Consider the following 27569-nt stretch of genomic DNA (forward strand, 5'->3'; position numbering starts at 1 on the left):
CAGAACTTTTATGGGTTTGAAATTGAACAAAAGACTAGAAATCAGAATAATCTTCATATTTCCATGAATAAGAAGTAATAATGCAACGAAGGCGGGAAAGAGTCAATGCTGGACTGCTTTTGCTGCTTTATCAAATTTCTCAAGTTGGACTGCAGAACATTCCTCCTGTTACCCTTGGGGTACTTGCACTGAATGTTTTTCTCTTTCTGAATCCTGTGAGGCCACTGACTGAAGTGTGCATCAGTGTAAATGAAGCCATCTACAAAAAGAACTGGCAGCGTTTGTTGCTTTCTCCCTTCCACCATGCAGATGACTGGCATTTGTATTATAACATGATTTCCATGCTTTGGAAGGGGATAATGCTGGAAAAAAAGCTTAAGAGCGTATGGTTTGCCTACATAATTGCAGTGTTTTCAGTGCTGATTGGAGTTGTTTATGTGGTGCTGGAATTCCTGCTTGTGAAAATTCTGGATGACCCTTCCTATGAAATGAGTTGTGGTGTAGGTTTTTCAGGTAAGACACAAAGTTGGTCCAATTTGCATATATAAAATTAATTATCTATAGGTGCTATATAAAAATAATTGTTAATTGCAGAGAATGGATGGGTGTCCATTTCCCTATATGTATGATTGTCATGTTAGTAAAGCTTTCCTATTTTTTCATTTAAAGCCTGTACTCTGGGTATGAACATCATGTAATTCAGTTCCTGTTCTTGTGACCAACAGTGACTTTACCTGAGAACATGAAAACTATGTTCATCCTGGTAGAACTGTGTTTCCTGGTTAATATCACTGATTGATTGAAGTCTGAGGGTTTTCATTTTCTGATGTCAGTAATGCTCATTAGATGGCTTCTAGAAAAACCTCCCAGTTTAAAATTTGTATCTTCAATTACAAATTATTCATACCTGTCTTTGGAGAGACTCCCCTAGATTTGCTTCTGCTAGAAACATCCAAGCATCTGATTTTGGTCAACTTCCTTCCAGTAATGGTCTTGTCTTCTCCTTCAGGACATCTGGGATTAGGAGATAACTCAGTGAACTCCTTCTCCTTAAAAAAAAGGAGCAGTCAAATGGAAAAGTATCACTGTTCTTCTAGAAAAGTAGGGGTTTTCCTTGCTGTCACTGGGATCTAGCCTTGGAAGGCAAGCCCTCCTTTTTAACTTCTAAGGTGCTTCAACACCTCTGAGGGTTTCTTTGTTGTGTTCCAATGGGTACTAGTTGGAACATCCTGGTAGTTGTTCATTTGGAGCTTCAGATATTTTCTGGTCACCCACCCTTGGGTAACAAGTCATGCCCAGTTCTAATATTGGCCTCTGTGGTGGCTTTAGGGACCCTGAGCACAAATCCCTTTTCCCTGAGGGGTTTGGCTGCCTGTACCAATGTCAATGTGTCCCTGTCAAAACTTGTACTTGTTGATTTTTCAGGGTTTTTATCAGACCACTGTGAGCTTTCTCTTGAGAGGAACTTTTTTCACAAATGCTTGTAACTTCCAATAAGTTCTCTGAATTCCTTCCATTGTATCAGCTGTTGCTTGCATGATGAAACAATTGCAGTGAATTAGAAACGAATGATTATTTACTGTGTTTAAAGGTGATTTGTCTACTTTTTTTTTCAGAAACAAATGATTCTGGAGTATATGTAAGAAGACTTCCCATTAATTTAGAATTTCAGCCTACTGTTGAACTTCACACATATCTGTTTGTCTTGTTTTCAGTAATGGCTTTTCTCAACTCACAGATTATTTTTTTTTGAGTTCACTAATTTTGTCAATTATTTCAACTGGAACTCCCATTTTAAAATTTGTATTGTTTTGAATACCTGAATAGCTACAGTGAGTAGGCATATTAAAAAGCTACCTGGAATTGGCTGTTATACAAATACATCATTTTTATATCCTTTTTTTTTTTTAAGTCACTGAAAAACCAGCTTAGAACTCTTGTTCTGGCATGCAACAATATGCTTCATGGTGCTGTGGAACTGCATGGTACTTCAGGTTCCTTAGCTAAATTGCTTGCATTTCTTTATTATTTGTGCACAAGTACCTCTCTCTTCATGTGATTTCTTCTTGTTTGCAGGAGTCTTGTTTGCTTTGAAAGTTCTTAACAACCATTACAATCCAGGAAGAGTCAGCACTGTCCTTGGACTGCGGCTGTCCAGTAAATATGTTTGTTGGGTGGAGCTGGTGGCTATTCATCTAATCGCTCCAGGGTAAGTGCTTTTAATGTTTGAAAGTTAGGAGAAGAGGTTTGGGCTCTCTGAAATGTATGGTGAGGCATGAGTAGTGTTAGCTGGTATCCAGGTGGAGTGTCAGGGCTACAAAATTAAGTCTTGAGGCTGCAGTCTTCTTTTTCCTTAACACCCTCTGTTTTGAGCACATGTCAAAATAAAAAACTGAAATACTGTTCCCAGAAGGTGTTACTGAGTATTAGAGGGAAGATAACAAAAGTTGATGGACAAGGAAAAGGGATGTGTGTTTTCCACAAAGTAACCAGACTGACACACAGTAGTACCAGGGGCTTCATAAGCAAACCAGCATTCCAGTGTTTGCTTGCCATTTCCACCCTGCTCCATTCTGCCTGGTTTAGTCACTCTTCTGAGTTCTGATAAAACTATTATCTGGTATTCCACAAATTTTATGGAATGTCACTATCCTACAGTCTTGCTGATCATCTCCCTCTATTTTCCTGTGTGCTCTGATCTGCCAGTACAGTTCACCCACCCCTTCCTCTGTGAGAACAGGGCCTTTCTCTTCTTTGGCAGTTGATTTTTAGAATTCTATTTGCAAATCAGTACTCTTCCTGTATAGTATTTTATAACTGCAAATCATATTGGAGTATATATGTGAAGTACAGATACAAACCCCACAAACTGCCAAATCACAGTTTATATACAATTTCCCCCTTTTCAGAAAGATTTAAAAAAAAAAAAGTGCAGCAATACTGACACAGTCCTTGTCAGATGCTATGATATAGTAGATAGAACAATTCCTAGACCTGAAGGAGAATTTAGATCTTACTCAGGTTAAACACTGGTTTTATTGCTTTATGCCTTGCTGCCAATTGACTGAAACAAGGAAGCCCAGGATAAAAGACAAAAGACCTGCAGAGTGCTCTGTTCCAAATGCAATTTTATTTGTGAGCTGAGAGGTCACTGCATAGCGTTGCTACGAGTATAAACCCAAAGTTTTGAGTGCATTAAAAACATTCTTCTGAAAAATATAACAAAACCAGTTTTTATTTGTGATTATGTTTAATGCTACTGTTTATTTTATTATAAAAGAATAACAAAAGAACATTATGTATGAAGTCAAGCCATAAGAATATCATAGTGTCTATGGTAGAGGAAAAACATGATTTGAGAGGTTGGGTGCTACTGTTTTTCAGTTGCATTATTGCAGAAATATCTTTGGGGTAGAGAGAGCATAAAAAGTTCATAAATAAGGTCAAAAACCATTTCATAATTTTATGGAAGCTTAGCTTGCTGCCTTGTCTAAACCTCTACAGCGTCCTCTACATAGAACAATTTCACAGCACTTAAATGATAATAGAAAACAGGTAGTAATCTCCAGAAATTCATGTCCTAGAACACAACATGTTTAACTAGTAACTGCCAACTGATTTGAAATGAACCATAACTGTAGCTCTCATGGCATTGCTCTTACATGCTCAGGGCAGGTTACAGGATTTGGAGTGTCCCTTTGTAGACCAAATTGCATAATTTAGTTTTGAATAGATAAGAGGTCAGTAACTGGGGCAGAAATTCTGTCCAGTCAAAAAATCCTGCAATAAATTTGGACCTGCCCTATTGGACCGATCTGTCAGGATCACCTGAGAATCCATAACCAATGAAAGATCCTGAAGTAATATTGAGACTATTGAAAACTTTGATTTGTTTGGTAGGAGAGGATTTAGGGGTTTACTGGCATCTAATGATTTTCTTTCTCATTAATGATTTTGTTTTGGGGAAATTTTAAAATGTGTGCAGTATCCTTCTAATCTTCACCTTCCATAAAGTAAGGATATTGAGATGTAGGCTTTGCACAGCAGTCCTTGGGATTATTTGTTTGGTGGAAGAACAGACATGTGACAAGTTACTTTATGTTTCATCTCTGGACCTCTTCCAGAACTGGCCATGTGGTATCTTAAGTCCTAAGTGAATCCATATCATGTTGGTGATTTCTGGAATAGCTGATTTATAAGTGTATAATTTTTCCAAGGACAGACATCTTCCAAGTCAGACATGCATTTTTCATAAATTTGGAAAATCTGTTCCAGAAAAATCAGTTTGAAAAATTAGTTCCTTGTAGATACTTTATTTTGTTTTACCTATAAATTTTCACATCAGCATTTACATGTTACTCTTACAAAAAAATGTTGGTTACTTATGGGAGAGAACCACAGCTCTACAAAGCAGAATACAAGTTTGTTGTAAAGTAGGTGGCAAAAGAGTCCATTTAGATTTGATCTTTACCTCCCTCTAGTGACGTGCATTTCCCTCTATCCTTTTACCAGAGATGCCTGGAAGTTGTATTGTCTTGAGTGCACGTGCCATCTGTGTAACTCCTTTGGATTTCTGACCAGAATGTAAAAAGTGCAATTTTTAAGTGTATTTTTACATTAAATAGAGGTTTAACTTCTACTTCAGAAAGGCAGAAAAGCTTATATTACTTGAATTTTCAGACAACCAGTATAAATTAGTTATTTATAGTTGCACATAGTAGGAAATTTTAATGTTTAGTGTATTGGCTTCTCTAACTTCATAATAGAGGCAGAAAATTTGCAAATAGTTTTTAAACCTGGTTAAACTCAAAAGAGTTTGACTCTTAATTTGAATGCTGAAAATTGATTTATGAATTTATAGAGCACCCCATAGTCATGGCAATAATTGGAGCCAATCTCCTTGTTTACTGGAAACATATGGTTCTGTGCTGATCCCTCAAAAGATTCCAGAGCCTTTTCATTCTGTATGCAAATGGTAGCAATATTTCTAAAGAAATTGTTGGTATGTATAGAAAAGAATTGGGTTCTCAGCATTTCAATTCTCCTTTTTATTTTGAAGGCACTGTATATTCGTGCTTGCCTCAGACTAATTGTAGGATTGTATTGATAGTCCAGTGGGAAGTTCCATGTTTGTGCTTTCGCTCAGAACTGTCAATGGTTCTGGTAAGTCCTACCAGACATTTCAGTGTAAGTCTGTGGTGTTACTTTTTTTAAGCTTAAAATTAGTTTACTACTTTGGTAAGTCTTTAAATGTTTTTAGGGAAAGAGTATTCTGTTTTTTGAACAAGCAATTAAAATGTTCTCTCCAATTAGTTTCCAGCTTTTTTGGGATATTTGTTAGATACTTTTGTATATCTGTATATCCTACCCACTTTAAGGTAGTTGTGAAGAAAGAAAACTTGGCATTAAGTCCTTGCAGGCAAGTAATTTCTCTGTGCTTGGTCTCACTCAGGGACTTCCTCGGTTACAACCTACAAAAAAAAAAGTCTTCCTTTCCATTACTCACAAGATTTTCCTATTTTGTAGGACTTCGTTTGCTGGGCATCTAGCAGGGATTCTTGTTGGATTGATGTACACTAAGGGACCTCTGAAAAAGATCATGAAAGCCTGTGCAGGTATATAACTTTATTGAATTTACGAAATATGCATAAGAAACACTTTGATTTTTAAAATTCAGTAAGTTTTGCATATAGAGATTCAGGCCATTCTTGCATGTTTTTAGACAAGTAAGGATATGCTCACTGTTGAAGTGAATGCAGAAGAAAAAAATAGATCAACTTTTTTTCTTAAATATGGTTGATAAGAACCAGTAGATGTGACTTTCAGATATTTTTTATGTAGAGGAATACCTTTTACCCTTCTTTTAAAATATTTATTTAGAGCAAAATCTTTTAAATAAGATGTCAATGAAAATGTCACTTCAAGTGAAGTGTGGTGAAGCTGTAAAAATATGCCAGGACACAAAATGTTTCCTTCTTTGTCTGCTGCTGTGTCAATTCTAGTGGAAGTCTCAGCAGTTTGAAAAAGGTGGTGGGATGCTTGAGAAATTTTTACTGTAATTCTCAAGCTTTCCAACAATATTTTATTACAGCTTTTCAGATTTTAGTAATAGTTATTTTTATATCTTTAGACATCTTTAGTCTAGCAATTGTTTTAAATACAACCTTGCAAATTTTTACCTGATCATTCCCATGAATTTCAGTGTTTTAATTGGAAGTCTAAACCCTGTCACAACAGCTGTGCTGGGGTTGGTTGTCAGAATATTTGGCTTTTTATGTCTGATTACTTGATAGGTTGAGTACTTAATTCATGACTGTGCCATCAAACTGAGCATGGATACGGTGTTTGTACAGTGGGAAACTGTTTGTTCAAATGTGTGCTCCTCACAGGAGGTTTTGTCACAGGCTGGGGATACAGCCTGTCCATCAGGGATGTTCAGCAGTTTTAAGGGAAGGAGAGGAGGGTGAAGCATCAGGTTTGGAAGGGCTGTCAGGTGTCACATTAGCTAAAGGTTAACACTGTGTGCTCTTGAGGGATGGGGGAACTGCCTGGTGGCTGTTAGAACGTCCACACCAGATCAGCTGCCCAGGGAGGTTCAGCAACCTCCATCCTTGGATGCTTTCAAGACTTGCCAGGATAAAGCCCTGACAGTAACCTGGTCTGATCTCCTCCCTCACCCTGCTCTGGCTTGGAGTTGAACTGGGGACCTTCTGAGGTCCCTTCCAAACTGAATTACTCTGGGATTCTGTGGTAAAACCCATGGTATTATTAGTGAAACATGCTGTAGGGACCCTGCTGCTGTGGAGGTTGCTGTGTGGCTAAGACCTGTAGGAAGGAGTGTTACAGTACACACGTTGTTCTTTTCTCCTCTCTAGCAGAGCAGAAAGAACGCAGTATTGCTCCAGTCTTGTTTTTTTGCATTAACACATTTTGACCAATGAACACTCTCAGTGTAGATATTGTTCATCATGTGCTCTGGAGAGAACATTACAGGTTGGTTTGCATTTTTCTAGTCTACATGGATATGTTGCTTAAACATGGCACACTACTATAAAATCTGGAACAACATACAAGCTTGCAATAGTATATTCTCTCATTGATGCAAAAAAAAATCTATAGATACCCATAATTTCTTGTTTGTATCATGAAACAGACTCTGAAAGAAAGAGTATTTTAGATTTGATTTTTGTATTCTATAAAGAAAGACAGTGTGATTATTTTATTCCAACGGTACCTGCATTATTCTTTTATTTAGGTGGCATTTCTTTCTTCACTGACCCTGGCAGGCCAAGGGACTACTATTCAGGTAAGTACTCTCGTCAGCTGAACAAAAAACTTATTCCAACTTTAAAAATAATTAGAAGAGCTAGTTATATATACAAAATATTCTGCACATATGTATACTTACTAGACTTGTATTACTTCTCTGGGCATGCCTCACCTTTCCTATTTAGAGAAGTGTGTGGATGTATTTTGTACAAAAGGCTTAAGCCTCAAATTAAGGTCATGACTTCCTAAAATGCTACCTCAGGGAAATATCATCCCTTTTGCAGAAGGCATAGCAGTGGGAAAATTGTCTACTGATAGCAGCCCTTTGGACCTTGGTAAATCTGCCCTCATCTGGCAAAATTATCTATTCCATTCTAGGATGTTTTTTTCCCTTCTGACAGGAAACTTCTTCCTTCAAACACTTCTTTTAAATGTAATTTACGTGCAAGAAGCCCCCCCCTCACCAGGATAAATTTAGACTTCACAGTTTATAGATGGATAGTTGGAATACTGGCACACTTTGAGTGTAGCACATTTGATTTACTTCTCATGCAGAACATTGAGTCATTATATGTGGAGTGCACACAAATAATAGGTGGGGACCTTGTCTGTGAGGGGCGGAATTGGAGCTGGCTGTGAGAGGGGCTGTGTTGGATCCGAGCTAAGGGATGCGTGTCTTATCTCCTGCAGGGATTTATGCTCTCTCCTAGGCATCTGCTGTAAGAACAGGATAAATACATAGAGATAACTCTCTCAAATATCTGCCAGTGTGCAGTGGCTTGTGGCTTAAAGATGTTCTCAGCAGAAAGTTTTATGGGGGAATTTTGTCTTTAATAGCCCATGGTAGATTCTTCTTCCATCCATTTGTCAAAAGCTCTTTGAATAGACTTGAAGACTTTTAACACCTACAGCATCAGAGAAGAAGAATTTCACAGTTTATTTCCTGGTATAGAATCTGTCATTTTTGTTTGTTTTGAATCTGCTAACTGCTAATTTAATTTGATGCACATTAATTCTTCTCTGTGAAGGGAAACTAAACCTTCATTCTTTATGTATTTCATGTTCTTCTGCACTCACAACAGTCATCTTTTCTCTCCAGCTGGAAAAATGGAGTATATATGGTTGCTTGTAAGAAAACTACTTCATACATTTGATCATTCTTAGTATTCTCTGATGTTTGGTCATGCAGGGGTTTTTATTTTGTGTAGTCTTTTATCATTGAGATGTGGTTACTTTGAGCCAAGGTTATAGCTGCTTTTATCCTCTCTGATGGATTTTGTCTTCCATGATCTATCTCCAATTTTATTATTACATTACATAATTCCCACAGGCAGGACTCTGGGCCCTTGAATATTTTTGAAGCATCTATTTTGTAATTCCTAAACAATCTATCTTAGCCTGCTTTCCTTACCGACAGCAACAAGGATTGTTCCAACTTAGAAGTATGTTTACCCAGGATTTTCGTTATTCCAATTCTCAAGTTGAAAAACATTTGATCTAAAGGCCAGCAAAGAATAAAAGACAGTTAATACAGTGAAGTGAACTAAGATGTGAATGTACAGTGAGCATGAACTGCCTGTTTCCATGACTGGCAGTCTCAGCCCAGTTAAAGAAGTTCACCCAGCTGCAGGTGCATCCCCCACCAGGGCCTGGGTGTGCTGCTTTGCTCTGTATTCCACATCCATAGGCACTAAATCTTCCTTCAGTATCCCAGTGTAGCAGGGTGGATGGGAACACTGAAGATTTATATTGGAAAAAGTACTTTAATAGCTAATGAAGATAAGAATTTGTACTTGACATTTAAACTCCATAATCTATTACAGCCACTGTATGAACACCAGCTGCTTGGAGCTTGGGTGGGTGTAAGAGGCCACCCTTGTGGAAGAGAAGCTGATTCTGAAGAGCCCTTTATGTTTTCTTTTCCAGCTCTTCCTAAGTAGGGAAAATGTAAGAGATTTCATGTAATAAATCTACCACGATGGGGGAGTACACAGCACCTGAGGAAAAAGCTTGTGTGCTGACAACAACAAAGTCTGGGAGTTTTTTGCATGTTTTGGGCAGTCCCCAAAATAACCTTGCTGGTGCTTTGAGTTGTTGTGGACAAAAGGCAGATGGAGAGGGTTAACCTAAATTATCCTGTCTTCCAAGCTTGGCTTTAGATGTAGCTATTTGATTTTTTTTTTGTACCAAATTAATTTATCTAAAATGACTTATAACTGCAATTAAAAATACAGATATATTTGTTTTGTTCATTCCTTGTTCATATACTTTGTAATTGTCTTTCATCCTATCTACAGAAGTCTTAATGGAAGATTTAACCTTTTGCTTGGTGTATGATATATGTAATAAATTTGGCCATCTGTGAATTAAGGAAACTTGTTCTAGTGTCATAGGCTAATGATGCATATCTTGATTAATTTTTCATTTTCTGGCATTGCTGATTTATTAGGATCTGCCTTTAAATGCCCATTTAAATAGAAAAATAGATGAACAGATTTTATGAAACAGTACAAGGAAACAGCTTTAGGAGAAAAAGGGCTTTAAGTGTAATTTTAACACATTTAGTATTTAGTAGCTGAATTAGATTTTCTCTAAATGCAGTTCATGAATAAAGTATAAGGACATTTATTTTGATTAATAGGAACACCTTGAACACATCAATGTTACCAAACTGTTTCTCATTGTAAAAATAAAAGATTACAGCTTTCTGAGCACTTAAAACTTGATGACAGTGTGAAACATCAAACAGAGAAAAATTTACAGTAATAGAACAAACTTAAAATACAACATCCTTTTGCTTTCATCAGATAATTTCATGCTTTTAGTACTGGGATTTTTATAGTCTTCATGCATGCAGTTCTGAAGCCTCCAGAATATAAATTTGTAGCTGAGGAAATGTTCATTCAGATGAACATAAAGCAGAGGAGAATGAGGGGAATACATGAAGATTACATCCAAAGTGTATAGACAAGACAGCTGAATGCTGCCCTGCAGTCAGTTTTCACTGCAGGTGTAGGAAAACTCTCCCAATATCAGTTGTAATTTCCAAAAAAAAAAATATTTGGAAACGGACAGAACTGCACTTTTTCTATGTGTGTGTGTAGTGTTTATACAAATATATCTACATCTGTGTATACATACATGTGTATTACAAATATATAGGCATATTTGTGTAATACAAATATGTGTACTCCTTTATAGCATATTGTGCTGTTACTCTGTTCAATTTTTCCTGTATAGCTTTTAAGATGGGCTGTTGTTGTTTTTATTTGGTTTAAGGTTCTGGATTTTTTTTTCCTTACCACAATCATTTTAAAAAAGAAATTATTTGTTTGTCCTCACTTCATCATCTGTGCTTGTTGTTAATCACAGAGCCTTCACACATTGCACATGGAATTGATAGAACTAGTGAGAGAACACAAGACTATCATTGATGGCAATAATCTGAAGATAAAAGGAAATGGCATGCTCTGCTTGTTTCATATAAACAGATTTCCACTTTTCTAATTTTGAAGAAAATGTGTATAATTTTCCCTCAGTTGGAAGACACTGGCAACATTTCTGTACTTTAGTTCTTCAAAATCCCTTGTTCAGCTGTCCGGAAATTAAAATACCATAAAACCTTTTGTCTTTTGAAGATGCAAAAATGGAATAGAAAAATGGGACTTGTTTCCACAGTTTTTTCTCAGTTTGTTTTCTGTGCTCAGGCAAGATCAGATTGTGTTGTTAAAAGGAAGAGAGTCTAGCTCAATTCTCTAGCCAAGTAATTTTTTTTTTTCTTTTAAATCCCATGTGTTTGGGTGGATGATGGTTTGTGCTTGGCTTTGGCAGACTTTACAAATGGTCAGGACTAGCTGGTTGTCAGCCGAGCAGCATCACTCCCTGGGACATCACACGAGATCCACGGTGTGGTGGTTTGTCCAGGGCAGGTTTAACTGTGCAGTAGCACAACATGAACTGGATATAGGACTACATTTGATCTATCTTTCTGTTGTTTTTCACTCTCCTGTTACCATACTCTGGTTTTGCAAATTAGAAATTAATTCATGGCATACAAGTAATTGAATCCTAATATTTCTTTCTTTCCAAAATTAAAGTGAGAAGTGAAGATAGATAGTGTAAAGATAATATCTGATTTCAACTTGCTTACTGAGTAGCAGCAATTTATTTTCTTGATTTTTGTTTTCATTTTACAGACTATTATGGCTATTATCCAGATTATCAGTACAGAACTCCAAGGAACTACTATGATTATACTGGTGGGCTCACTGAAGAAGAACAGCTTGAAAGGGCAGTGCTAAACAGTCTTAATGAAAGAGGTAGGAATTTTATTGCATTTTATATCTTAAGTTATGATTCATATTAAGATGGGAGTCAGGAGGGAAAACAAGATGTATTCCTCATTATTTGTTTTCAGTATTTTGGACATATCTTTGGAAATAAATGAAAACTTCCTGGTGGAATTTTCAGAGAATGTAGTGTGAGAATGCAGTGTTGTTCTCTTAGTGTAATTACATTTATTGTTTGATTACCTTACTACCAATGTAGTAAAAGAAATGCGCTTCTGACAAAAAAACCCTGACTAAACTAAGCTGCTGTGCCAAAAATTCTTACAATTCTCTAAAAAGAAGTATGGAGTGGTGTAATAAAAAATTGATGTTGCCAATATATAAACTTTGTCTGTGTGTGGTTTTTTTGCTTTTTGTACAAATGTAATGGACAGGCAATGGACAGGATTTTTAACTCTTCACGCTATCCTTTTCTACCTCAAAGGAAGCTTATATTCTACATGACTGAAAAACCTGGGAAAAAATATTTAGTAATAAAAATGGTGTTTGTTTTTAACTGAAATGTGTTAGTATAAAATGTATAAAATGCATTCAGTGGGATATATTTTATCTTTTTATGATGCAAGTGTAATGAAGAGGGAAAGAATACCTTGTAGAATCTGTTGCTCAGTTTCTAAAAACTTCAAGGCTTGAGGGAAAATCTGTTTAACGTGACTGACAGCACATGATTAGAGCATCACATGTAAAATTTTTGTCATGGTTATGCAACATTTTTATGTTGAATGCTAAAGTAAAGGTCAGAAATGAATATAGTGTGTGTTGTCTGCTGTTGATATAGTTTTTCATATCGAGCATTGCTCCATCTTGAATGTGTTGTATGTCTATGGATTCTTGTAGGAAGTCAGCCACAGGCTTTAGATGCTCCTTAACTTAAGAAACCTGAAAGATTTCTTTTAAATCTGGTGAAGTTGTAACATTTAATCTTAAGAAAAATAATAATATGACTGAATATGTCATAAACATAATTTTTCTTTTTCATAATCTTGGTATTTCATCTTCCTGGGTGCAAGGAGCCATTTATTAGGAAAGAGAGACAGAGGCCTCTACTTGTACCTGCAGCCCTTCAAATGCAGAGCACCATTCATAAATCTCCACTCAGAAAATTAATTTACACCACTGTTATGGCTGTCAGAGAAATACCAGGCAAAATATGAAAACCAATGTCTTGACAAATCATCATCACTTTTACTTTCACACCTTCTGTGATCCTATTTCTTATTATGAAGAACATGTTGTGTTATCTGGAAGATGGTTTTAAAAAGTCAGCAGATGAGGCAAAATTGTAGTAGAAAAAGACTTTTTCAGTTTGACAAATTCATTAACATATTGCTTAAAGTAAATACAGCTCTTTGCTTTATTGGGTTTGTATCTATTGTGAGAGTGACTCGGGAGGAAGAAGTGTGGACTTTTAGGGAAATTAGGGAGTTTTTAAGGGATTTTTTTTCTAGTTATCTTCCTTTTTTTGTTCACCTTTGTTCTGCCTAAGTGTCCCTTAGCATTGTAAAGCTAGAAACTTAAAAAATCCCCTAACATTTTCTACAGCAAGTTTATTGCCTTAGTGTATTTGTTTTACAAATTAATGCAGTCTGAGCAGTCCCATTTCAATCAAATCTAAGACAGTGAAATCTTAGCTTTCAAATAAGTCAATGAAATAGCACTTAGTCCATCTGGTCTGTCAGCAGAAGATAGTAAATGAGTTACTCTTTGTGCTATCTTAGGAATTTTTAGAAATTAACCAAGTAATATGCTGCCCTATGTAATTTTGGAAGGGAATGGGGCTAAAATGGGCTTTATTGTAAGGGATACTGTCTATTTTACTGTCTTTTTAACACATTTTTTGTAACTTTTTTAGTGTGGAGTTTGAGAAAGAAATCCTTCAAAGCTTTTGATATGAAGCATTTTGAAATGTTACTTGCAAGAATGAGCCATGTTTGTGGTCTATTTTTAAACTATCAAGGAAACAGAAAACTAATAACTGATAAAATTATGATAATATAAATAAGTAGACACTATGCATTCTGAAGTCTTCCATGTATCAGGGTGAAACATTTGCAGCTTTCATTTGGAACCTTAATCTAAAACGCTGCAGTCAGTAAGTATAGTAAGTATATCATTGTATATTGCTTCCAATATAATTTGGTGTGATCAAATAGACAGAGATCTTGTTTTCAGTGGTTTCACAGGACTGTTTTATTTTGCACCTCTCTCTCCTATCTGCTGGAGCACTTCAGTTTGGACAAGCAAGACTTCAGAGTTGAGCTCTTTAAAATATTTCCTTAGACAAGCTGTGTAAAGGTTAAACTTGCCTATGGGCAGCTGTCTTATTGCACAAAGGAAGGAATACAGAGCGTGTCGTCGATCAGACCTGTTTTAGGGACACAAAGGATGAGATGGAATTTGCTGTGCTAATGGGAATTAGGATATTCTTCCCTGTCAGTTTGAAAAATAATTAGCTTGAATGAGCACTATCCTTTGAACGTGATACGTTTCCCCTAAAGCGTGAACATTCAGAGGTTCTTGTAATTACATGGATGATGAAACAGGTACTTAACATGACAAAAAATTACATAAAATAATTTGAAATAGAGAGCTAAATGGTTGTAAAAGCAGGTACCACAATCAATTTAGGGCTCTCTTTTCATATTCATTTTTTCCCCAACTATGACACTTAAACCATCACAGTTACTCTGTAACTTGGACAACAAAGTACTGCAGTAACTTCGATTGATTATTAATATTTTTCATGCTTAGTTGGACAAGGACATTTATTGTCTTTTAGACCACAAACTGTAGCATTATAGATTTAGAATGCTGATCCAGTGTTTATAAACTGATTTATAAACTGCTGTGATAGTATCCTGCTAAGCTAATTAGAGTCAGTGACATAATACAGTATTTCCTCCTATCAGTTGTTGTCCCCGACTAAAAACTAATTCATACTACGACATGCATTGAGTTTAAGCTCAGTAGTTACTGTTCTATAATCCTATACATGGGTTATCTAAACCCACCATAAAGATACAGCATTTCTATTTATTGTACATGCAGGCATTCCTGATTCTGAACTGCAGATCCTGAAAATTTCTGTAATAATAATAATAATAATTGTCTAATGCAAGAAGAGAAATTTAGGCTTGTTTGAGATGTATGTAGGAATCACTTTCAAGACTGTCAAACTATCATAGTGATTTAGATCCATTTGCTGAAAGGAACTTCTACTTATATTTTTTTCCATTGCCAGTTTTGGATATGTTGTTGCTTCAAACAAGTATCCATTTACACAACAATAATTGTTTTTCTCTCCAGAGTTTGTTGTTTGGGCTTGTTGGGTTTTTTTGAAATTTTTATTCTTATTCCCATAAGTCTGTGTTTGTTTCAAATTGCAATAATTCTTCCTTTACTTAAGAAAATAATTTTGGCTTTAGAAAATCATGTCCTTTGATATTTAAACTCCTTTAACTAGGAAGTTCAAATACATTATTGCCATTTTAGTTTAATACTGCTATTAGCAGCCACCATTAATGTAACCCCAGTATAACTATATCTCTGATCTATTGTTTGTTTGCTGTTCTGCTCACAAGAAATATCTTGATTAGTGTGGGATGTGGATTTGGATTTTTGTTGTGGTGGGTGTTTGGGATTTTTTGTGAGCTGAACTTCTAAGTGTCTGACTTTCAATCTCAATAATGTTAAGAATCCCTTGCAAGCTTGTGTTTCTCCACAAAGGAATTTCCCTCTTTTTCGTAAGACTGTTTTTTTTTTTTAAACATGTAGGTGATTATAGTTTGTAATTAAAGAGAAAGTATCAGATATAGATATTCCTCTTATATTTTATAATGAAACAATCTCTATAAGCATTTCTTTAGTTTTAATTTAAAACTGAACAAAAAAACCCCATCCACTTGAAAGTTTTTAGGTGACCAAGTATGGGCTAGTTATAGGTATGTTTGGTGCAGTTAGGAAATATCTTGGCATCTGGCTTTACCTGCTCTGAGTTTGAAAGGGTTCCTATTTCTGTTTGCTTCTACTGAGACAGGCCTTTTCATTGGTATTCTGTGAAATTTGCCAAATCCGTGGATTATGCAGCAAGAATAAAATTTATGTGATTAGACTAGAGAAATAGTGAATAATCTTTTTTTTTTTCTGCAGTCAGTGTTATCTTTCCCTTCTGCAAATGTAGAAGTGCCAGTCTTTGCGTTTGATTATGCTGTTTTTCTGTAGAAATACCTTAAAATAGTTAATAAACTCAAATGTGCAGTGTGTGATATCAGATTAAAATACATTTCATAAGGCCATATGCTAGGACTTGGACTTCAAGAATCAGATACAACTTCTGTGTTGAGTTTTGCTTTTTGGTTTTTTTTTGTTTCATTTTGGGAGGTTTTTGTGTGTGTGGTTTTTTGTTGTTGTTGTTGGTTTTGTTTGTTTGGGTTTTGTGGGGTTTTTTTGTTTGTTTGTTTGTTGGTGGGTTTTGTTGTTTTTCTTTTTTTTAATTCAGGTTATGTATGGTCTCAGATATCCAACACACTTCTTGGAAAAAACTTTCCTCTTTAAGTAGAGCTCGTGTTCTAAATATCTTTTTAAAACTGCAACTGTACTCTGTGATCCTGATCACCAGCACTTCCTTAAGGCAAATTTCCAGGAAAATAAATCAGCACATCTTTATCATTTCCATACAAAGCTTTGGGAACGGTGTAAGTAGCAAACAGCTTGCAACAAGAAGCGTGGCTAGAAATCTCTTACAAATATTTAATGAATGTTCTTTCATCTGTGTCCTCATAAATACAGTGGTTGATGTAGGATAAACCAGGTTTGCTGAAAATTGGAACCAGAAACCACCTGATTCTCTTGATAGTGGTGCTAAAACTTCACCAGATAGGTAAGATGTACCACTAAGGCTTTCACCATGGGCACATCTTTTTAAACCAGAGCATGAGCGCCTGTGAAATACTCTGGGATTGAGAACAGTTCTGTAAGGTGGGTACTTTTGGAAATGCTGCCCAAAGGGTTTAACTTCCTTTGATCTTCAGGCAACAAGCTGACAGTGACATAGTTGGTGATATAGGTTCTGATTATTGCTACAAAAGATCTTGAGATGAGAATTTATTCAAATTTTCATGCTAAAATGTATAAACAGGGCTGAGTATTTTTTCCTGTGACTTCCTGAATATGCAAATACATCTCAGGCCCTGCCAATGCAGTTTTCTTTTGGATGGTTTCCTTCTTGCAAACGTTTCAACTGCTGAAGACAATTAAAATAGGAGGAAAACAATAGGAATAGTTAAATCTTTGTATCTAGAGATGTTTTGCTTACATTCACACTACATCTGTTATAAAGGTTTGCATATGGAGATAGAGGCCTCTTGGTGTTATGATCCAAGACTCAGTGATATAAATGAGAGTCTTCTCTCTGACTTCAGTGGTCTCTGGAAACATTATTTGCTTCAGTAACTTGAACTTTGTCTTAAAGGAACTTTGTCTTCAAAGTTGCTCCTTTCACAGAGGGTTTGGCAGGGTCACCTTGCTGGGGAACAGGCAGATCTGCTCAGCAGCTGTGGCATAATCAGAAGAAGCTGCGTGTGGGCTCCATCAAAGCACTTCCTTACCCTTTGGAGAAAGTGGTAGTTGCTGTGGAGTGGCTCCAGCCTGCACTGGTGTCTCCATCCATCCATCTGGGTTTTTCTTAGTCTTGGCATTGGGAAATGGCTATTGTTCAGAGTCTTTGTTGTTGTGGGTCTTTGTTAGGCAAGCAGAAATGCAGCAAAGGGAAAACAAAGTGTTTTTTTATAAATTAAGATTCTTGCAACTGTTAACAAACTTAGTCTGGGAATGTTTTTACTGGTAAACTAAGGTCAGTGAATACTCCTAATTTTAGATTTATCCATGATTTACTATTTTAACTGTGGTTTGTCACTGAATTAATTCTATAGACTATGTATAGTTTACATTTTGTTCATTGGGACCATCTTAAAAATGATGTCCTGAGGTCTTTTTCTTTTGTCTGACTGAATAAATTAGTCATTTACTAATGAAAAGGATACCTTGCTATGTGCAGCTGAACAAAATAATTCTACTATGTTATGGTAAATATACAGCCAACCTGAAATTCTTCTTTTAACTGAAGTTATTCATGGCTTCCTTACTACTCTGAAGAGGAATAGATGTCTGTCTTAGCCTAGAGATTGGTTAAGTGGCATGTTTATATGGAGGTTTTTCGAGTTGGTTAGTAAATCCCTTTCAGTCCTTGAAATGAAAGATATATTTGGGTTTGTGTATCAGCCATTTAATAATGAGTTTAGCCTTGGCTAGGTTAGTTAACATCAGAAGATTATTAGGTGGTTAGAAAATGCAGTGAGATTATTTTATGCCATCTCTCCTGTGGTATTTTCAGTATCCAGCTAAAGAGGACTAGCTGGAAGGTAGCTGTAAAACTAATCCCCTTAATTCTTTACTGAAGGGCATCCAGTCCAGCAAGGTCCATATCCTCCTGCTTCTACTTTGTAGCATTGATTATTTGTAGCAAATGGGTGATCTGAGGGTGCAGTAAGCTTTTGACTTATGCTGAGGTGGTGACTGAAGGTCTCTAAAAATGTTACAAATGTGCTTTTAACAATTTACATAACTTTAACAAGAGTTTGTTATTTTGGTGATGCAGATACAGCAAAGATGAGACTTGGAGGCGTCATTAAAGTAAATATAAAAATCCTCAATTATGAAGGGATTAAAGATGAAGTCTTAGCCATGTCTTCTAATCAAAACAAGTTATCAGACATTTGGGAGGGAGTGGTTTTTGTGTTTCTCAGTTCTATCATCTCTTTTAAAAACAAGAGAGACGGAGCCTGTTCGAGATTGTTCTCTCTTGCTCCTCTAACACTCCAGTTGTATCTGGATTCATTCATTTTATGTTTCTTTCCTCAGAAATTCCTTACCCTCAACTAATTTCCTGCTTATTTGATTTTTCATTTGTCAATTGTTCCACAGCACAGAAACAGGAGTTACTTCCATTTCTCTTCTTCACCAGTTTATGTTCAAGTCTGTAGATGAGGCACACTGGCACCAGCACCAGGAAGAATAGTTTGCTTCATAGCATGACAGAATTCTTTAATACATTGACAGAAACTCAAAGGGCAGTGTTGGAAACAATAGTGCAGGCTAATAAATGCGGTCTGTTTGGAGCTGAGGAGGAAAAAATTGGACAGTGATAAGTGCTAAAAGCCAAATCTCTGAGACTGTATAGCATGTCTGTGTTTTGCAGAGGGAAGGACATGAAAGAAAAAAAACAGTTTTGCCATTTTATATTTTTTATTCAGTTGTAGTTCCTGTCTGGCTTCTAGTGCAACACAAAACAGTGAAAAGGCTGCTGTGTTTTGTTTGTCTCAACTCTTTTTGGAAGCTCCTGGTCTTTCTGAAGCAGGAGAGGAGAAAAAATACATGCATCACCTTTCCCTAATATTCCCTGTACAATTCAGTAAATCAGAAGGTGGTTGTTAAACTGACCTAAAGACTTGACTACTAATTGGCTGGAAGATGTGAAAGAACTAGAGCAAGACGGGGCTTTTGACTCAAGCTTCTCCCTGTCCTCCAGTTTGCTGCTTCCAGTTCCAAATGCATCCAAAATATCTGGTTGATTATGCATTAAAATTATATGTTTGGATGTTTATAAACTGAGAGAACTCCCATTTTCTCAAATAGAACACTTTAAATATTGGTATTTTTGCATAAAAAAGCAAGGTAAATCAGGCATATACCACAGGTATGACAATGTAGCATGCTGGATGTGATCTGTAACATGGCCAAGAGCAGTTTGTGAACTTCAATTTTATACAGTTGTTATACCATACTTAGCAGGGCTATGCAATTTGTGGAAGAAATACTTTATATAAAACTGGTATAAATGAAAGCCAAGCAAGTGTTCAAAGTTATGATGTTTGACCAAATATTTTCAAACCACTACTGCTTAGTAGTATCAATAAATAAACTGTAGATCTTTCACATGTGTTTTAACAATCTTGATCTCTTTCTTGAAGGATGTCATTCTGGGCCCCCCAAAGGACATCAACAACTCTTTTTTTTTCTTGAGGAAAGTTCCACATGTGGTCATTTTCCCGTACATTTTTTCGTATTTCCATTCTCCGTTTCAGGAGGAAAATCGACCTTCTTTTTGTGAGCCATGGGAGGGTTACCTGAGGGTAGAGAAACAGGTGCTCTGCAGTGTCTGTATTTCCTGGAAGAAAGGTTTGAAGGGGCTAAACAAATATCCTAGTTTTGGTGACTGTGTAAGCTGTCTTTAAACTCAAAACAGTTCCTAGAAAAATTATTGAAAGAACTTGCCAGGTCTGTGAGCTCTTTGGCCACTGAATTATTGTTCTTATTCTTTGACAGCAGCACAGGTGCCGGGCTGGAGGTGTGATCTGTCATGGAATGACACTGTAATAGGGAAGATGCAGTGAAGCAATGACACTGTTTAAAATGGTGATGTCTACATGAGATAATCCTGATGGACCTGCATTTGGGAGGACCCAGGATAGTGGTCTTTGAGAGAGCAATTTGTTGGCTGCAGGAAACATTGTTTCAAGAAAAAGGGGAAATCCCACAATGAGTTTGCAATGAACCAAAGCAATACCTGAACCTTGGCTCTGCTAAGGGCAGATTCTTATTTCACACCTTTCAAAGGCTGGGAAAATCAAAGCCAGGATTATCTTTGTGTACACTTGGGCATGAAATGGTTATTTATGAGGCACCTGTCAGGACTCTCCTCTTGGCACAGACCTGTCTTTTCATTCAGATGAGAGCTCTCTTGGTTTGCCGTGTGGTACTTGCTGTGTTCAAAAGAGATTATTGTTTGTCTGTGATTACCTTCTGTAGCAAAGCTTTTACAAAAGTAAGAGCTTTTGGAAATGAGCAATGTCTGTTTTCTGTAGGGGTTTGTGAGTGTTTGTATAGTTTGGGTTTTGTATGGGTACCACGTTCACTAGATCCAGGGCAAATAGTGATGCCGAAAATTGCAAGCTATTCAACTGAAATATTCTAGATTCTTCTTTAACACAGCTAAAGCAAGCATGAGAAAGAAATGCAGACATGCTGCATTGTCGTAACACTGCTACTGGTTTGCTACACTCACCTTCTTTTATCCAGCAGCATCAGTATTTATCAAAGACCTAATTGCATATTTCTGCTAGTCAGTGTTTCATGGTTTGGTAGCTTGATAAATTGTTCCTAAATCTTAAAGAAACTCTCTTGCAAATCCTATTATCTAACGTAAAACTAAGGCCATAACTTCAGAGAAGAGGAAAAATCAAGTGAGCAGTTTTGATGTAACACTTCTGTGGCTTGAACTACAAGCAGAACTGAAACCTCATGTGGAGATTTTGTCTGTTTGCCTCACCCTGTAAGATGACCAGACAATTTATCTTCCTTATGTTGAATTTCCTACAGTGGAGTAAAAAATGCACACTTCACACACATTCTACAGGTATTGCTATCACACTGCCAGGATGGCACATTTGGAGTTGTCCTTGTGTCTGATCTCGATGATTTGGGGGCACTGTATAGGTGACAACTAAATGACTGGCTCATTTGCAGTGCCAGCTGGCTGCAGCACTTCTGCTGTGCTGTGCCACAGCCAGATCCATGGCTCTGGTGTTCCTATGAAATCTGTGCTGCTTTGTGCACTGCTCTGCTGGCCTGTGCAGTGAGGCTGGGTGGAGGTCACATGTCTTATTCAGCAGAGCAGGTCTGAATTGTCTGTTACCAATGTAGTAGAACTACTAATTCCAGTGATGTTGGGTATGTCCTTTGCCCTCTATGCTTTCTTTGGGAAAAAGGAGTTGTTTGGGTTTGGTTTTTTTCTTTTTTTTTTTTCCCTAGTATTGACTGCTACTAGAAAAGCTGATGTTTTCCATCACATTTGGAGCTATTTCTGAGATACTCTAAGTGATGAATTGTTGTCACTAACAGTGTTAGTGCTTTTTCACCTCTTGCTGCCTACTCTCCCAAATCATGCATCTGGGGACTGTATTTTAGTGCTTGAAGTGCTGAGAATATGTGAAAAATATCTGAGGAAGGGGACACTGAGCTGATCACTTTTATAATGAAAAGGCTTGGAGTGTATTGTGCATGTTAAAGTGGGACAGTGTTGTATTGCAGATGCTTAAAATAAGAAAAACAATAGACAAATCTTACCTGGTAACAAGATATGCAGAATGTAGAGGGTTCTTTTACAGAAGACAGCTCTGTTTGCTCTTTAGCTTCAGGGGTATGGTGTTGGTTCTGCACTTGGTCTGGTCACAACAGCAAGTTAAGTTCTGAGTTTAGGACTGGTTTTAGCACAGAACAAAGTGTATATGTATTCCAGTGGCTTTCACTTTGCCTTCCCTTTGATGAAACCCGTTGTGACAGAAAGTGCTAGATGCTGGCAAACAATCCTGGGGTTTCAAAGCAGCCAGACAATAAACAGCTCTGTAATATTCAATGCAGCAGCTTCTCTAGAGCCCATCTGTTTGAAAATAACCCCAGTTCTGCTTACAAGGCAGAGTACTTTGCTGGCTGATGTTTGTCCCCATTTCCACGTGGCCGGGGTGGTTCTGGTGCCATCTCTTGGGAGTGTCCTGGATGGTAGGAGCCCAAACCAGTGCACCTTATGGTGTAAGGGTCTGTCTAACATCTCATTATTTAATCATCTTCTTGTATGTTAATAGAGTCATCTGTCCATGGTTACAAGTGCGAGCTTAATATTGCAAGCTAAGAGGTGCCCTCTCTCCTTCTGTTTAATTTCCTGAGCGAGGAGAGAAGCAGAGACCCACTTGGAATTGTCATCCTGGGCATCCTTTACGGAAACCAGTCCCTCTGCATGGGCTGGACTTGCATTGTTTGATGAAGAAATTGCTCCTCAAGCACCTCCCTCTGAATTGCTTAAAGGAGTTGGGTGTGTAAGTGTGTCTGGCTTCCTTGCTTTTCACAAGATGATGATCAGATCTTTCCGAATGAAAAAGACATGGCTTAAACCTAGATAGAATCAGCTCTTCCCTCTTTGCTGACATCTCTTTCTGACAGTCACACTGGTTGTGTGACTGGAGTTGGTTCTGGTGGGCAGGGCACTTCTGGGCTGGCCCATGCTGGTGGTTCAGTGTAATGTGAGCTCTGAACGTCCACAGCAGAAACTTCTGCTGTTTGTACAGCAGCGAGAGGTGCCTGTGTGGCAACATCCATGGCACATGGAATAAAACTAATAAAACAAGTATTATATTTTGTGTTGTGACTATGCCTTATATTTTCCAAATACATCATGCAGTGGGTATAGTAACAGAAGCCAAAGTTTTTTAATATTCATGTTTTCCTCAATTTTACCTTTTTTCAAAACAAGTGTGGTTTAATTGAACAGTGGTCAAGAATACTAATCTACTGCCAACCTGATGGTCCTGTAAGAGTACTCAGTGTAGTAGTACTTAATTAGAAATAATCTTTTACTTGCAAATGAGTTGATACAAGTAAGTGCTATTCAGCATCAGTTCAGTGATGAAATGAAAGTTCAGGGTTTACTTCATAAATGTCTCAAATACAAATCCAGAAGACACATTGAAATATTTATTAAATTCCCTTCTGTTATCATAAAGTCTGTAAGGAAGTTTTGGGCATTATCAGTTGTTGTAAGTTAGTAGTACTTAGAATTGCATGAGAACAGAAGAGAAATATATTTGTACTGCAGAGTTAAGTCTTTGATTTGCAAGACTTGGATCCAGTAAGACAGTCTTAATTTCTTGCATTTATTGTTGGTTGAGTTTCTTATGTGCTGTCTCTGTTTATGTAGAATTTAGAATGTATTTTATTGTCCTAAATCAGAAATACTATTCAATGAGGTCTTTACAGATTATGTGTATCTGCTGTATCAGAATTTCAGGAATTTCAGAATTGAGATGGTTGTGTGCAATATGTTAATTACAAAAATTAAAGCAGGTAACAGAATTAAAGAAATAAGCCAAAGTTTTTCTTAAGAACCAGGAGAACTGGGTGCAGAATTTTCGGTGCAAAGTCTCCAATATTTAACAAGGTATGGGTAATAGTCTCATATAAAGGGATAGAGTGACAGGATGGAGCATCTCAGTGTTCTGTATTGACAGAATGCAGTTCTAGTTCACAATAGAATTAATTTTAAAATATGCTATGTAAGGGTTAATGTTTTGTTCTAACTTTGTTGTGCTATATCCTTTGGTTTTGTCTGTCATCTGGTGTTTTTGCAGTTTTCCAAATACTTTAAATACAGTCTTAAAATCCATTAGTCTTGACATTTTTTTGCTGATGTGCTGAAAAGCCTGTGTTTGATTCTTGCTCAGACATCAGGTGGTGTCTCAGTAGTAGCAGTGGCCTAATTACCATTTCTGAACACTGTAGCTTATAAATATTTTGGTAAGAAAAGGTGTTATTTCATTAATATTTCTGCTGTAATTAAAAAAAAAAAGGTGTCAGGGAACTATTTTAGGTAACATGATAATTTAAATATATACATACAGATGCAAATACATGTATTTGAACCTTCACATCCAGACAACTTCACTCCTCACCGTATTTTTTGATATAAAATGAGATCTTTTCTTGAATATAGAGCTTTTCAAAATGTATTGTCAGTCTTTTATTTTTCAGTCAACATATAAAAGAGCATTTTGCATCTTTTTTTATAGCACCTAATTCTGTTCCTAGTGGTAATTAAAGCACATGTATATTTGAAAGGTTGAGCATATTTTATGGGGACTCTGCAAGTATACACTGTATAAGTTGTATCTGTTTTCTTACATAACAATTAACCAAGGATGTAAAAGAAATGTTTTCATAAGAAACCTCATATTTAATTGAAAATTTCACTACTGAAAAGAATTTTTTAAAACTGCAAATGTTTTCATAATTATGATGATTTAAAAAAAAGTTTATCCAACTTTAGCATTACAAGGGAGTTTTGACCCTGTGTGGTGCAGGTGCAAGTTTAAGAAATACTTAATGTTACAAAGGCTGGTTTATTATCTTTAAAGCTAATTTGCTTGTCCTTAACACTGTAATTATGCTCAGGAGGCAGACTTTGATTTTTGTTTCCCAGAGCTCCTCAGCTGAGCTGGTGTGTGTAACCACAACCTTGGAATAGTTTCTTTGCTCGGTGACTTTGTGTGAGTTCTGGAGAGCTGCTGGAATAGCCTGTTCTTGCCTCCTTTTGGGGTGCCAGGGCAGAGAACTGTCAGTGCTGGTGTGCTCTTGCTGCTCAGATTATTTTGCTTACAGTTCTGTCTGAATGAGCTGCCACGTGTCCTTTACTTCTGAAACTGCTGCCAGCTGAGGATGGGAGCTGTACGTGCATCTGGTGTGGGTCTGCACATGATGGACTCGATGCTAAAAGCAAAAACAAAAGCTTATTTTGCCAGAAGTAACTGCTGAGGACATTTAAGTAGTTTAACAATCTGGAGTTCACTGTGTAAAGCAGGGATCATAAAAATGTGAATACTTGTTAATACTTGTTAGATGTTCCTTTTGGTTTGGTTTTTTGGTTTGTGTTTTTTGATTGGTTTGGGGTTTTTTTAGGGGGTAGTGGTGGTAGTTTTATTGTTTGTTTTTTCGTTTTTTGCTTTTTATTTGACTTTAAGAGCCGTTGCTGGAAGTTGTAATTGCCCTGAAACCATCAGAATTGAAAACATTCGACTCCCCGTTTCCTTTGTGTTGTGGTGCTTTTGGCTTACAGGATATATGTGCATTTTTCTCGTATTACATAACCAAATAACAGTTGTTTTTCGCTGTGTCTTGTAGATTTTGGTGGAGCAACATCTAACAACGAGCGGCGGCCGTACGGGTTTTGGTTCCCACCTGAGCGCTCCGAGGAGGAAATCAGAAGGCAAAGGCTCCGTAGGTTTGAGAGACGATGAAATGGCCACGTGTCCGTGGGAATTGTGAAGTGCTCTGCAGAGTTACCAAAATACTTGCAGATTCATTTGTAAGCTGCAGTTTACAGATTAATTTATGATCTTTCTTCCACTGTTTTTACTGCTGCTCACAAAGCTGCAGAGGGTCTTGTGAGTTCAGGCTCAGAACTGGAACTTGAACAAAAAGTGTGAGGTGGGAATCAGAATGTGATCTTTGGCTGTCTCCATCTTAATGCACCTTAATTATGGAACGAGACTGATGGTTTTGCCAAACTGTCTTTTTATTCCTTAAGTTATTTTGTGTAGCTCTAAGAATTCCTTGGCTTTTTGACTGCTGTTGTTCTCAGACAACAAGTTTTCTTCATCCGTCACAGCTGAAACATTGAATTTTCTATGTAACTTTAAAACTATGCAATTTTTCATTACAAGCCTTTCTCCATTAGCCATGATGACCAACTTTTTGGGGGTTGGCATGTGAAATGGCACTTGAAAAGATCACTTTGATGACAATGGCTAGATCATTTGAGTCCAGGCTTAAGCTTTTGAGCAGTCTTCCAAACTGTGTGAAAAATAGCTGCAGCTATCCCTACCCTGTGGAATTATTTCATAACAACCTTTAGTGTTGCAGTCTTCCTCAAAACACACCATTTTACCTTGAGCTTATATGTGATAAAACTGAGTTGTAACTACTTATGATTTCCTAAAGCCTTTCTTAATCTTTAAATATTAAATATTCTTAATATGCTTTAAATCAAAAAGTGCTGCCCTTTACAGAACTGAAATAATTTGTTAGGAGTTTTATGGAAAGGGAGGTGGATATGCCATACAAAGAATATATTTATGTAGTAACATACTTTTCTAAAGCATCTGTTTCTCTAAGAAGGCTTGGAAATTGTATTGTGTATGTGCTGTTCATCCAGCTTTGGAAATTCCACTATTTATTTATCTTGTTTGAAGACCAGTAGCAGAGGTGAGAGTTTGCAGGCTTGTGGAGACCATGCCTAAATATAAGCTACCTTGAATTCCTCATTTTCTAGGAAGAAATTCCCTACCTAGCTAGAGGAGTTGATCGGAGAGCTGAGAGTTCTGTTGTCCCCTTGGGCAGACCCTCCACCCAGCAGCTGTCCTGCCTGTTCAGCAGTGTTAACTAACAAACCTGCAGGGCTTTGCTTCCAGGCATTTTATCTTCACAATGGAAGAATTTCTTCCTGTTTGCAGTCCTGGAGAAGTGTGATTGCCCAAGAATAACTTGGTTATTGGTACAGACCTATTGGAATCTCTTCATCAGCACTGGTGTAGTAGAGCATTAGGATGAGCAATTTAAGGATTTCACCAACCTGTGCTTTATGAAGTCTAATTTTCTACAGGATTGATCACTTGAATGTATAAAACAGTGCTGTATTTTTGATACAGTAAAATAACCTGAAAATAAATTTTTTTACTGTGTTCTTTACATAAATAATACAACTTCAGTTTGTAGCTGATGTATGTAGGGAAAGCTTTCGTTTGCTGAGGAATGCACAAGCTGTTCAGTTCTGGGATGCAGACTTTGGCCATGACTGCAATGTGAGTTTGGGTGTCTTGTTCAGTAGTGTAAGAACACTGTTAATATTCTGCAAAGGGCTTTCTGGCAGATTCTAAGGCACTTAGTACGTATGGAATGTTAATTTTTGGTGCTTTTGGGCTTGGTTGTTTTTGTATATATGCAATAGCCATAGAATAAAACAGCACATACTTTTATGGAAGGCCAACTTTTCTGTGCTCACCAAAAATAAGTATCAAAAACCTACATATTTTTCTCAGCAGGTGGATAGAAATGAGAAGGAAGTAGCATTGGTTCCTCAGACAAATCTTTTAATGCTCTGGTCAAAAGTTTCAGTGTGACTCACTGTGTCTGTTAAGTTCTGATATTTAACTTATTTAAAACCACTGGATTAGCCACTTGTCAGTTGAAAAATACTTAGAGAAAATCAAAAATCTGATTACAATGGTATAAGCACTTGTTTTTGTGAAGTACAAAAATTTTCAGTACTAATAATTGTTCATTGTTCTGACC

At 36.9% G+C, this 27569-nt stretch overlaps 1 protein-coding gene across 1 annotated transcript; it reads left to right on the top strand.

Annotated features, from left to right (window-relative positions):
* Window positions 1-27569, top strand: RHBDD1 (rhomboid domain containing 1). Its single transcript, XM_018075072.1, has 6 exons — window positions 1-513; window positions 2077-2209; window positions 5527-5615; window positions 7256-7306; window positions 11466-11588; window positions 25401-27569. Exons 1-6 carry the CDS (start codon window positions 81-83, stop codon window positions 25514-25516), a joined length of 945 nt encoding a protein of 314 aa, XP_017930561.1. The 5' UTR covers window positions 1-80; the 3' UTR covers window positions 25517-27569.

Source organism: Manacus vitellinus, unplaced genomic scaffold (assembly GCF_001715985.3).
Source record: "Manacus vitellinus isolate BGI_N305 unplaced genomic scaffold, ASM171598v3 scaffold_137_pilon, whole genome shotgun sequence".
NCBI lineage: Eukaryota > Metazoa > Chordata > Aves > Passeriformes > Pipridae > Manacus > Manacus vitellinus.